This window comes from Bufo gargarizans, chromosome 1 (genome assembly GCF_014858855.1).
Source record: "Bufo gargarizans isolate SCDJY-AF-19 chromosome 1, ASM1485885v1, whole genome shotgun sequence".
In the NCBI taxonomy this organism is placed as follows: Eukaryota; Metazoa; Chordata; class Amphibia; order Anura; family Bufonidae; genus Bufo; species Bufo gargarizans.
This window is the reverse complement of record NC_058080.1, coordinates 282,064,837-282,077,376: the sequence shown is the minus strand read 5'-3', so window position 1 is coordinate 282,077,376 and position 12,540 is coordinate 282,064,837. Positions and strand designations below refer to the sequence as shown.

At 45.9% G+C, this 12,540-nt stretch overlaps 1 protein-coding gene across 5 annotated transcripts in view; it reads right to left on the bottom strand.

The window, feature by feature from the left end:
- Positions 1-668: 668 nt before the first annotated feature.
- The window catches only part of WDFY3 (WD repeat and FYVE domain containing 3), a 315,047-nt gene continuing 303,175 nt past the window's right edge, over positions 669-12,540 (bottom strand). For all 5 annotated transcript variants that reach the window (XM_044304189.1, XM_044304218.1, XM_044304197.1 and 2 more), the window contains 7 exons: positions 8,848-9,027; positions 7,786-7,968; positions 6,539-6,635; positions 6,097-6,429; positions 5,248-5,359; positions 2,186-2,383; positions 669-1,202 (listed from right to left, as the gene is read on the bottom strand). In XM_044304189.1, the coding sequence (XP_044160124.1) occupies positions 1,082-1,202; positions 2,186-2,383; positions 5,248-5,359; positions 6,097-6,429; positions 6,539-6,635; positions 7,786-7,968; positions 8,848-9,027 (1,224 nt within the window). In that variant the 3' untranslated portion in view covers positions 669-1,081. The remainder of the gene's footprint in view (positions 1,203-2,185; positions 2,384-5,247; positions 5,360-6,096; positions 6,430-6,538; positions 6,636-7,785; positions 7,969-8,847; positions 9,028-12,540) is intronic.

Sequence of the window (12,540 nt, the reverse complement as noted above, 5' to 3'; positions counted from 1 at the left end):
ACACGTCTAAGCCACAGATCAACTGTACTGACTAAGAAATGAATGCTAACATTTTTGCTATGCATGGGACAATCAGCCATGCAACCCAAAATCTACCCATTCCATTATACCAGTGCACTGCAATCGATTATGGTTTGTGAGTTTCATTAGAACACGAGGCCACTATACTGCCTCTCCATACTACTGGCCACATACTACTTAGCCTATTCATCCTGGTGCAGGTGGCCTGAGCCGCGAGGAAGGTAACACAACACTGGTGTATATCCTATCCTTTCTCTCTTTCACATCACAAGACATTCCACAGACAGGTCAAATGTGCGCAGCTTTACTATCCTAGAGTGCACAACCCCAGAACCCCTATACATGCACAGAATTAATATACTGAAACGTACTAATGGATTGAGAGCTACTAAATCTGAATTTGAGTGCCGTTTGCTTGGCGACTGCAGCACATATTAATTATGGATCAAACCTAAGCTAATACTGTAAATCCCCGTGATGCTTTGAAGCAGAGTTGGGCTGCGAAAGTGGAGGTAAAAGGGATGCCTCAAAAATACGTACATGTTGGAAGATGCAGAAGAAAATTATAGTATAAAACAAAAGTGTATTGATGATCTATTACTTCAGTTCCTTCATGAAGATAAGTCCCATGTAACAGGCAGGTTAAGGTGGAGATTTCGATAAAAAGGCCAATATTTTATTTACAATAAACTGTACACGACTGAGTCATTTCTTTGTAAGCAACTTATTTGTCCGAAAAGCTATCTATTGGGTTACTGCGCCGAGGGACTGCTCTACAAAACAAACACAAGGTAGTATGAGAGCTGTTGGTTGGGCACTTTCTTCAGCCGGCAGACGTAGCAGCAGAACTAGATTAGACAGAAGCTCACCATATCGGTGATTCATTCGTGGTGAAGTCATTAGTGAGCCTAGTGATCCCTTTTTTCTTGCGGTGTTCAGAACACAAAACAAAGTTGCATGTAAACTGTTATTTTTTTTGACGTTCCAACCCATTTGGAGAGAATGTTGGTTACAGCACAAAGTGGAGCGTCTTATGTAATTAATGATGGCGGAGAGCAGTCTAGTTTCTTGAAGACTCCTCGGAGCCTCGCTCATGCTGTAAATTATAGTAACAGTTCTGGCACACTCTCACTGGAGAAGAGATCTTCAGGCGCTTGATTTCTGACTGGAATCGACTGCACCTGAAGATGAGAAAAATACAGAAACGGCATTTATTTTAGACAAAGTGAATGCACTCAGAATTCAGATTATTGGGACTTGCATGTAATGTTCAAGCTTATTATCTGTGCTTAACACTGGTGTAAAATCATCAAATCATGTTATTATTTCCGAGGGATTAAAGGGGTATTCGCAACTAAAACATGCTATCAAATTCCGATTTGTGAAGGTCCAAACTCTGGGACATCATCTTCTAAAGTAGCTGTCTAAGTGCACCACAACTCCATTCAAATCCCTTTAAGACTTCGTTCACATCACCGTTCAGCCTTTCTGTTCTCCTGCTCCGTTTAGGAGCAGGAGAACGGAAAGAATGGAGAAGGCACATAACGGAGCCGAACGGGGCCTAAGGACCCCATAGACTATAATGGGGTCCGTTATGTTTCCCCTCAGAAGATGATTTTGAAGCGGAAACAAAAGCCCTGCATGCACTACTTTTGTCTCCGCTCCAAAATCATCATCTGAGCAGAAACATAACGGACCCCATTATAGTCTATGGGGTCCTAAGGGCTCAGTTTGGCGTCAGTTATGTGCCTTCTCCGTCCATTCCGTTCTCCTGCTCCTAAACGGGGAAGGAGAACGGAAAGGCTGAACGGTGATGTGAACGATGAAGCCTAACCTTCCTCTTTCACAAATTAAAAAATATATATCAGATAACACTGGTAAACAATGGTACTATTCACTAGACAGGGAATCTTGTATTAGGTGGCAGCAGAGTCTATGTGGAAAGTTTTAGACTACCACTTGCCCTGACAGGGGGTACAATATATAAATCATGTGGGCAGGTCTTTCAACCTATTACACAAATGTAATACTGATTGAACAGATGACTAGGTGTGCATTCACAATTACACAAGTGTACATTACATGGAATGTGCCAATGCCAGGAAATAGAAAAAGAAAGAAAGAAAATGCTTCCAAACACAAAGCTTCCCGGACAAATACTTACTTTTGGCAAAAGAGCTGCCCGCAGTTTCTGCAATGATGTCTCCTCTCAGTCAGGGAAAACCTCACTGCACATCCTGAGCAGCTGTCCATCCCTTCATCCTTTACCCAGTGGTCGGCAGCAGATCGCCCTGGCTGATCACTTACTGACCAGCTGAATACCCGTCCTCTGCTGTCTCCAACCAGGATCCTGCTGTGATCCCTGCAGAACAGCGGAGAATGTAAAATGGTCAAACGTTTAAGTCAAGAAGGTTCTAAAAGAAAAAGATCAAAGAAATGCAGCAGTGTGTCCTATATCACAAACACGTAAAGTGGATCATCATCTCTAGCAACAAATGCAACCAGAAATGAATCCAGGGACTCATCATCAAAAAGACTGTCTCCTCATTTGGTATCCTTTGTATAAAGGGTTATGGTAAAGCACTTGCTTATGCCCACATGTCCTTTTAGCCCACATGTCCTTTTAGTGTACATATGTGTCACAAAGGGGAGTGCCCTGCTACACAGCCTCTCTAGAGCAGATGGCCATTTAATGGCTGCCATGTGAGACTACATTGTGACATATTGGAGGTGTACAGTGCAAGGATATTGAGCTATCCTCAGGATAGGTCATCAACATCAGATTGGCGGATGTTCTACTTCTGGCACCCCCGCCCATCAGCTGTTTGAAGAGGTAGCGTGCTTGTACGAGAGTTGCTTCCGCTTCAAAATTATCTGTTTGCTGGCTTCTTTGAAGTGCAATTACATCTGCTTGTCCTATTCACTTGAATGGGATGAGCAGTTAGAATTACGCTGTGCCACCTCTACGAGCAAGACAACACGCAGGCAATTTTTAAGTGGAAGCAGAGCTCGTGCAAGCACCAGTACCTCTTCAAACAGCTGATCTACAGGGGTGCCAGGAGTCGAACCCGCTGATTTGATACTGATGACCTATCTTTGCACTGCACAACCCCTTTAATGAAGGAATAAAGATAAAAACTAATGTGACACGATCCCAGTACAAGACAACCTATACCTGGAGAGACAATTATGACATGATGCTCCGACATGAGATACCATCACAACAGAACACAGCCTATACATACACTATTATGACATGTGTAACTTGATAATAGAACATCCATAAAAGAACAGAAAAAGTACTGTGACGTCATCACCATAAAATACAGCCAATAAACAACGTTATGATAGATCTCACTGGAAATCTGCAAGGATGAAAGGCACTACCATACAACATAGCCAGTGAATACAGGCAAAGAGTAGTGCAACATCACGACAGAACACAAACCTGACTGGGGCATCAAAGCTAAGGAACAGCTGTTATTACTGAAGAAATTGCTAACTCCTTTTTCTGCCCATCAAAGCCTCTGAAGTGAAGCACCACTTAAAGGGAACCGGTCATGTGGATATTTGATTATAATCTAACTAATTACATACAACCATTAACTACTAAAAAGTACCTTAGATGTATTCACTTACTGGTGTGACAGATGGTTACCTCATAATATACACACAAAGATGCTGCATGCTACATGCTAATGAGCCTGATTCGAGTCCGGGGTGATGTCATTGAGTCCAGCGTATATTTAATTCAGAGCTATAGCCACTCCCCTGCCCACCTGCTGCTGATTCATATGGAAACAAACTGTCATTCAGCAGCAGGTGGGCGGGGAGAGTCAGGAGCTCATGAATATTCATGACTCATCATTATGAGCTGGAGCTTTTCAATACAAGATGTTGGCAGATTGACTGGGTCAATTAAAGAAAGTGACCCAGCATTTTGCTAAGCGAATCAGCCACTTATTTATGTTGCCCTTAGTTAGGACACCATAAAACTGGTGACAGGTTCCCTTTAAGTCCAAGAACCACATGACAAATGGAAATTGATCACCTTCAGTCAATTAGAGATAACGCTCCAGGATTTCTGTTTGCACTTTGGATATTTTATTTAGTTTCACTGTCAAGTACATATACAAAGCAACATTTTTGGATGATGTAGCATCCTCTTTCAAGCAGGTAGCATTATTTGGTGAAAGTTCCTGTCCGGTCAATCAAGATAGTATGACCTCTGTCCCTGAAGTAGTCTGAAGGTGAACAGAGGGCCTACTACCTGGACAGGAGATTGAAGTTCACTGTAAAGATCATTGAATAGAGGAATAATGGGTGTGCTCCATACCTACAGAAGAAGTGCCTCAGTCCACTCGTGTTTAAAGGGGTTGTCCCATCCCGACCTTGCATGGCTGAGATGGGAACAGGCCACAATAAGCATTTGCCCGTGGTGAACAGAACTGTGGAAAAGGCCAAGCATCTGCTGTTATCTATGACTCTCATAGCAGTGAATGGGAGTTATACAAACAGCGACTATGCTGAAGAGTAAATGAACATGCTCAAGCGCAGAAGAGAATCTATCCAGGGACAGCATAGAAAGCGTTCACATAGGTGAATCACATCACATTGGCTAAGGATTGTTATAGTTTACACAGCCCAATGAGGGGGACCCATGGATATTCTGCTGCATGGTGGGGGTAAGTTATAGTGACATACAGACGTATGTCACACCAACCATAGATTAGGGGCTACAGCAAACCATTTTTAGAAATTGAGCAACCCCTTTAAGAAATAACTGAATGTGCAATATCCCTCTGTAGATCCCTTATATGACATTATTATTACGTGTACAGCAGATTGTAAAATGAAAAACTAATCAACTTTGATGCTCATCTAATAGATGTTAAAATCCCATAAGCCAATGAAAGTTTTGTTATCAACTCCAAATGAGACCAACCTTGTATTAATTAGATCTATGAGAGTAAGGGAGATCATTCATTCACCACAACCACATGAGGGCAGTGTAATGAGGGCAAGTATCTTATGAAGACGCCCTGTACTGTCAGCATGTCACCATTCAACACTGCGTGGTGTTCTGCTTCAGTTGTGTACTAGATGACAGTGTATGCCAAATATAAATCCTTCTTCCTGGAATGGATCTGTATCAAAGATCTACCAGTTTCATACATCTGGAACATTGACTGGAATATGCACAACATCTGTATTACAATCACTTACTTGGAGATGCCCAGTGATGTGATCTCTGCAGGGTGAGCGTTGTCTTTCCGATCAAATGCTGTGTGCATAGTAAGTTTGCTTCTAAATACTAACTGCCGCTCCCACCGGTATCCTGAAATAAAGCATTTGTGCATCAGAATAAAGCCATACATAGCAATACTGGGGCCTCCCACACTAAGATTATGTATCACGGTATGGTATTAGTGGCTGGGATTTCCAAACCCCTACACTACACGCAGTACATCGAGCGGACATGTCTGTTGTACTAAATATGTGTATCCTCCATCTTTGTCATGATTCTATGGTATAGATTCTCTGAAATTTATGAATGAATATACATGTTGGAGGGCACTCAGTTATCTGGTGTTGCATAGAATAATCAGATGCACATTTATATAAAAATAGAAATATTTTTATTACCAAAAATACATAAAGTAAAAATAAAATAAAAATATGGCTAAAAATGCATACGACTATGTATAGTAATGGTTTGCAGGGTGTAAATCTACATACAATGTTTAAAACTAATATCTTTAATAGTGAGCAAGAGGATATAAAGAAAATGATTATTATAATATATTAATATCATTCACTAGCTTCAATATAGTGACGAAAAATATAAATGTCTAATGTCCATGGTTTTTCAGACAAAAAATGAAGTAGATAATGGTATCTCATACACTAATATTTGTAGATGTTGGATAAATAAAATACTGTTTTCTACTGTATAGACAGACTAGACAGCTGTGGGGTCATTTTATTTTAGCAGGGCAGGACTGTTCCCCACTGGAGACTAGAGGAACAGGTTTCCCATAAACCATTGTGCCCAATACGATTAGTTCCCCTTACCAGTTTTCAGTTTGTTATAGTGTCGGCCTTCAGCTTGGGTTGTTTGACCACCACTTTGGACCTGTGGGAACTGCACTTTTGATTGACCTTCAGAATAATTAACGAAGACAAATCCATCTTTTTCATCCAAACTGAGATGATCTGACCAACGTCTGGAATCATCAGAGCTGCTGTCTGCGGACCATGCTGCCAAGCCGGCTCTGGCAGATGATGCTCTTGTCCTGGGAGTGACATTGCTAGGCTGAGTCTGAACATCCTTCAATCTGGTGTCCTGGCTTGAGCTCTGATCTTCCACATCTGAGTCGCTGCTGTCATCTTCCTGGGCTTCATGCCCTGTGTTTTGTTAGGGGAGAAAAAAGAACCAAAAAAAATTACATATCTGGTAATAGTAATAGTTGCAAGTTACAAGGACTAAGAAAAGTGAGGAGCAGGGTCCAGATACCTATTTGTGTCTCTGAGCATTCATCTGGCAGTTCCATGGTATCAGCTGGCTCTGGTGCTGGCGTCTCCGGAACTTGTAAAAACTCCATCCTCCAAAACTAGAATAATTAGGAACTTATTACTCTTCTATGTAACATACAGTATCTAAATATTATTGTGACAAGATAAAATTTGCCATACTGACCGCTGCTGCATTACTCTGATTGACAGATTTGCACTCAGGCACTGTTATGCCACAATTCCCTACAGGACTAGTGGACAACTACTAGATGTCATGAAAACGAGGGCCCCAGAACTTTTAGTGGTTGCTGTGAGATAACCCATAACTACAACCTTGACTCATCATTTTTGACCTGCTCTTATAGCTTTCACAGAGTTTAAAATTTCAGCATTTTGGTTCAACGCCTTAGACTCCAGAAGCAGTTTGATGCCCACTGGCCAGCTACAGACTGAATGCGGACTACAGGATGCCTTACATAAGGCATACATACTGTCTTGTCACACTATAAAAAAAAAAAGTGAAGGATTTTTTTTCCCCTCATATTCCGTACTGGTTGCTGCTGTGGTAGGTGTCATTTATATAATGTGAGGGCTGGGACTACTGCAATGTGATTGCCAGCTCTTGCTGAGCAGTCCTGTGCTGAGAGGTAATCTAATACACGACTATCTGTATAAAAACAGTTGTTGAAGGTTGTGCTCAAGTTTCTCCCAACTTAGCAGAAGATGCATAAATGAATCATAATTATCATAAATTCTAGTAGCGCTGATTAAATGTAAAGTTAAAGGGGTTGTCTCACGTGAGACATTGGTGGCATATCACTAGGATATGTCACCAATGTCAGATAGGAGTGGGTCCCAGATCTAGGACCCGCACCTATGTCCAGAACCGTTCCCCCCCTGAAGGAAGATTGTGGCTTCCTCTCCATTCATTTATATGGGAGTTCCGAAAATAGCCAAGCAAGCGCCATATTTAAAATTAAATGAATGGAGAGCGCATCACACAAGCGCGGCCACCGCTCCATTGACTTTTATGGAACTTCAGGAGATAGCTGAGCCCAGGCTCCGCCATTTTCAGCAGTCCCACAGAACTGAATGGAGAGCAGATGCACATGCACAACAGCTCTCTGCTCACTTTGAGGTCCCATTCTGTAGGTGGTGGGACCTGCACTTTTCTGACATTGGTGCCACCAATGTCTTAGATGAGACAACCCTCTTTAATGTAAAGTGCAGGCAGATGTATTCACTTACACGCACTACTCCGTCTGAATGTCCGGTGACAATAACATTCTGCGTGTCCCACTCATTCATTTCAGATAAGCAGCAGCACAGGATCTGTTGGCTTCTTCCGGTAAATGTATTTACACTGACAATTGGGTTACCATTAATGCTCCAGACATGAATGTAAGTACCAGCACACGACACAATGTCACCCTATAAGAGAATAGCTTAGGGTTACATAAGGACAATGCAGTATTGCAGTTTTTGAGTATTTCAGCTGTTATTTCCTACCCTCAGAAGTCCCAGGGATACAAGTCAGTTTTCAGATATAGGCATCTGTATTATGTTACTGTATTTATGTCATGTACCATCTGGTGTTAAAGGGAATCTGTCGGCTCCAAAACACCCCCCAATTCTAGAGTAAGTTGTGTATAGTGTACGTGGTACAGAGTACAGGTATATAATTTTCATCTTCATATTCATCTGCATTCCAACTCTGTACTCTCACAAACCAGCAGTATAACGCAGAACGGACTCCTCTTTGAGTCCTTTCTATTATGTGCATGGGCACGGAGGGGGTCTTCTGAATGCATTATACTGCTGGTTTGTCAGAGCACAAATTCAGTATGAAGATAAAAATTATATAACCAGAATCGGCGCCACTTACACTAGTTTGGGGGGTGTTTTGGAGCCGACAAATTCCCTTAAAAAGGTGCTTCATCCAGAATATGCCAGTTTATCAATTTCAGGTTTATACACAGAAGTGCCCACCCTGAACTTTCTGCAAATTTTCACAATACAAACTCAATACAATATTTTGACATGCCAGGCAGCAATTCACATCACAACCAGTGGGTGTCCATAGATAGACATATATCGCCTATGTATCTCCTGAGTGGCAGACTCATGTTTTTCCAAAACTGATCATCTTGATCCATACCTCAGGGATATGTCAAACCAAAAGGAAAGGTGAGGAAGGACACATCTGTGTTAAATACAAATTTCTAAATGAAGAACTCACGATTCCTTATATGCAACTACTTCCTGCATTGATCTGTATATTACAATCTACACCAATACATAGACACTCACTGTTAACTCATTTATACAGAGAGCCGACACTGGGGCTCTGTGGCCGCGTAACTGTGTCACAAAGGAAAGCTTGTTCAGGTCCCAGATGATGCAGGTGCGGTCACGAGATCCGCTGACAACTATGTGATATGCCAACGAAGCAGTCAGGCATGTTACTGTGTCTGTATGTCCAATCAGTGCCTGTACAGAACAGATAGGAATATCACAGTCATGTTACTGTATATTACTTACTATGTACATAAATCTAAGCTACAATGTAAAAAACTGAACTTAAAGGGGTTATTCAGGTTTTAGAATCGATGTCCTTGGCTTTGAATAGGCCATCAATGTTAGATGGTTGGGGTTATGGCATTCCACATATTGGCTGTTAATGGGACAAGCACGGCCACTATGAAGAGTACAGCATGTGCAGTGCCAACCAGTCTAAGAATCATTGTACACAATGGTGAGGCTGTGGCGCTGGCTAAGCACTGCAGTTCCTTCAAACAGCTGAGTTGAGCGTGTGCTGAAAAGGAGATTTTTGTATAACTTACCAGTTAAATCTCTTTCTCGCTCTTCCTTGGGGGACACAGACCTTGGTATAGCTCAGCTCCCTAGGAGGCGTGACACTAAGTAAAACTGTTAAGCCCCTCCTCCATCAGCTATACCCTCAGCCTGGAGATAGAGGCTACCAGTTGCGTGTCCAAGTAGTGAAAGGAAAACAACCAATAACGGAAACAACCAGCCAGCAACCCAACGGGGCGCCAGACCATAACCCTGTAACAAAACACAGAAGGGTGGGTGCTGTGTCCCCCAAGGAAGAGCGAGAAAGAGATTTAACTGGTAAGTTATACAAAAATCTCCTTTTCTCGCCCATTTTCCTTGGGGGACACAGAACTTGGGACGTTCAAGAGCAGTCCAAGAAGGGAGGGACCACAAACCCAAGGCGGACCACCACCGGAGCATCAGGAAACCGCTGCCTGCAAAACCAGGCGGCCCAAAGCAGCATCCGCTGATGCATGCGTATGCACTCTATAGAACCTTGTGAAAGTGTGCAGAGAGGACCAAGTGGCTGCTTTGCACAACTGTTCAGCCGAGGCCCGATGCCTCTGCGCCCAGGAAGCTCCGACTGCTCTGGTGGAATGAGCAGTGACGCTGAAAGGCGGAGCTCTACCCTTGGCTCGATAAGCCTCAGACACCGCCAGTTTAATGAAACGGGCAATAGCCACCTTGGAGACCGCCAAACCCTTGCGCGAACCCTCCGGAACCACAAACAGGGAGTCCGTGCGCCGAAAGGATCCGGTGACCTCCAGATAAATCTTCAACGCCCTGACCACATCCAGACGGTGCAGTTCCCGTTCTCTGGGGTGGGAAGGAGAGGGACAAAGCGACGGAAGGACGATGTCCTCATTGATGTGAAAGGCGGAGACCACCTTTGGCAGGAAGGACGGGACAGGCCGAAGCACAACCTTATCCTGGTGGAAGATCAGGAAAGGTTCGGAGCAAGAAAGAGCCGCTAACTCCGACACCCGTCGGAGAGATGTGATGGCCACAAGAAAAATGACCTTGCAGGACAGAAGGCGAAGGGAGACCTCCCGTAAAGGCTCGAAGGGGGCTGATTGGAGCGCCGAGAGCACCACATTCAGGTCCCAGGATGGAACTGGAGGGCGGTACGGCGGAACAGAGTGAGCCACCCCTTGTAAGAAGGTCTTAATTGGCCCCAGAGGGGCCAGGGGACGCTGGAGAAGAATAGACAGCGCCGAAATCTGTCCCTTCAGAGAACTGAGGCTCAGCCCCAGGTCCAGACCCGACTGGAGGAAGGACAGGATCGTGGGAAGAGAAAACCGGAGAGGTGGGATGCTCCGGGACTCACAGAACCCCAGATAGGACCTCCAAACCCGATAGTAGATCCTAGAGGACACGGGCTTACGAGCACGGATCATGGTGCGGACTACGTCCGCGGAGAAACCCCGTCGCGTTAAGACGGCGGTCTCAATAGCCACGCCGTCAAACGTAGCGAGCCTAAATGCTCGTGGAAGATCGGTCCCTGAGAGAGAAGGTCTTCCCTGGAGGGCAGTGGCCACGGTGCGTCTGCCAACAGCAACATTAGGTCGGCGTACCAAGACCGGCGGGGCCAATCCGGGGCGATCAGAATCGCGGGAACGCCCTCTGCCGCGATCCTCCGAAGAACCCGTGGCAGGAGGGGGAAAGGAGGAAAGACGTACAGAAGGGAGAAGTCGCGCCACGGAAGGACGAGCGCGTCGGCGCCGTACGCCTTCGGGTCCCGCGCCCTGGCCAGGTATCGGGGGACCTTGTGGTTGAATTTGGAAGCCATGAGGTCCACGTCGGGGCGACCCCAGCGAAGACAAAGGGCTTCGAACACCTCTGGGTGCAGGGACCATTCTCCCGGGTCGATGGTGGACCGGCTCAGGAAATCCGCCGCCCAGTTGTCCACCCCCGGGATGTAAATCGCGGATAAGGCCGGCACATGCGCCTCCGCCCAGAGGAGAATGAGGGTCACCTCTTGCATCGCTGCAGCGCTGCGAGTGCCTCCCTGATGGTTTATGTATGCCACAGCCGTGGCATTGTCCGATTGGATCCGAACAGGGTGGCCCCGCAGTAGATGGGTCCAGTGTCTGAGGGACAGAAGAATCGCCCTCAGTTCCAGAATATTGATTGGAAGTCTGGACTCCGATAGAGACCAGACGCCCTGGACGGACCGGGGAGGGAAAACCCCCCCCACCCCCGTAAGCTGGCATCGGTGGTAATCACCAGCCAGTTCAGTGGGAGGAAGGACCTCCCCCGTAGAGGGATATGCAACCACCAGCTGAGGGAAGCCCGAGCCAGGGGAGGCAGAAGAAAGGTCCTGTCCAGACTCCTCGGTGATTTGTCCCAGGCCGACAGAATTGCCCTCTGAAAGGTGCGGGATCGGAATTGTGCGAACGGCACCGCTTCGAAACAGGCAACCATCTTCCCCAACAACCGCATGCTGGATCTGAGGGAAGGGCGGTGATGACGGAGGAGACTGCGAACAGACCCGCAAAGGGCCAGACGCTTGTCCGACGGGAGGCGGACCTCCGCCAACTCCGTATCCAGGAGCATCCCCAGGAAGATCAGCCGTCTGGAGGGGGTAAGAGAAGACTTGGGGTGGTTGATGATCCAACCGAACCGCGTCAGGGTCTCCAGAGTGAGTCCCACACTGCCGGATGCCTGAGAGAAGGAGGGTGCCTTGACCAAGATGTCGTCCAAGTAAGGGAGAAGAAAAACACTTCTTGAACGCAGAAGGGCCAAGACAGGGGCCAGGACCTTGGTGAATACTCGAGGAGCCGTCGCCAGACCAAAGGGAAGGGCGACGAATTGGAAGTGATCGTCCCCTACCGCGAAGCGCAGGAAGCGGTGATGACATGGAGCAACCGGAACGTGGAGATATGCATCCTGAACGTCGATTGAGGCCATGAAATCCCCTCTTTCCAGGGAGGCCACTGCGGACCTGAGAGACTCCATCCGGAATCTCTGCAGTCGGAGAAAACGGTTCAGGCGCTTTAGGTCCAAGATCGGTCGCACTGAGCCTTCCTTCTTGGGAACCACAAAGAGGTTCGAGTAGAACCCCCTGAACCTTTCCGACGGAGGCACGGGGGCGACGACACCCTTGTCCATTAGAGAGCGAATGGCCGTGAAGAAGGCGGCCGCTCGTACGGGATCCCGCGGAGGACG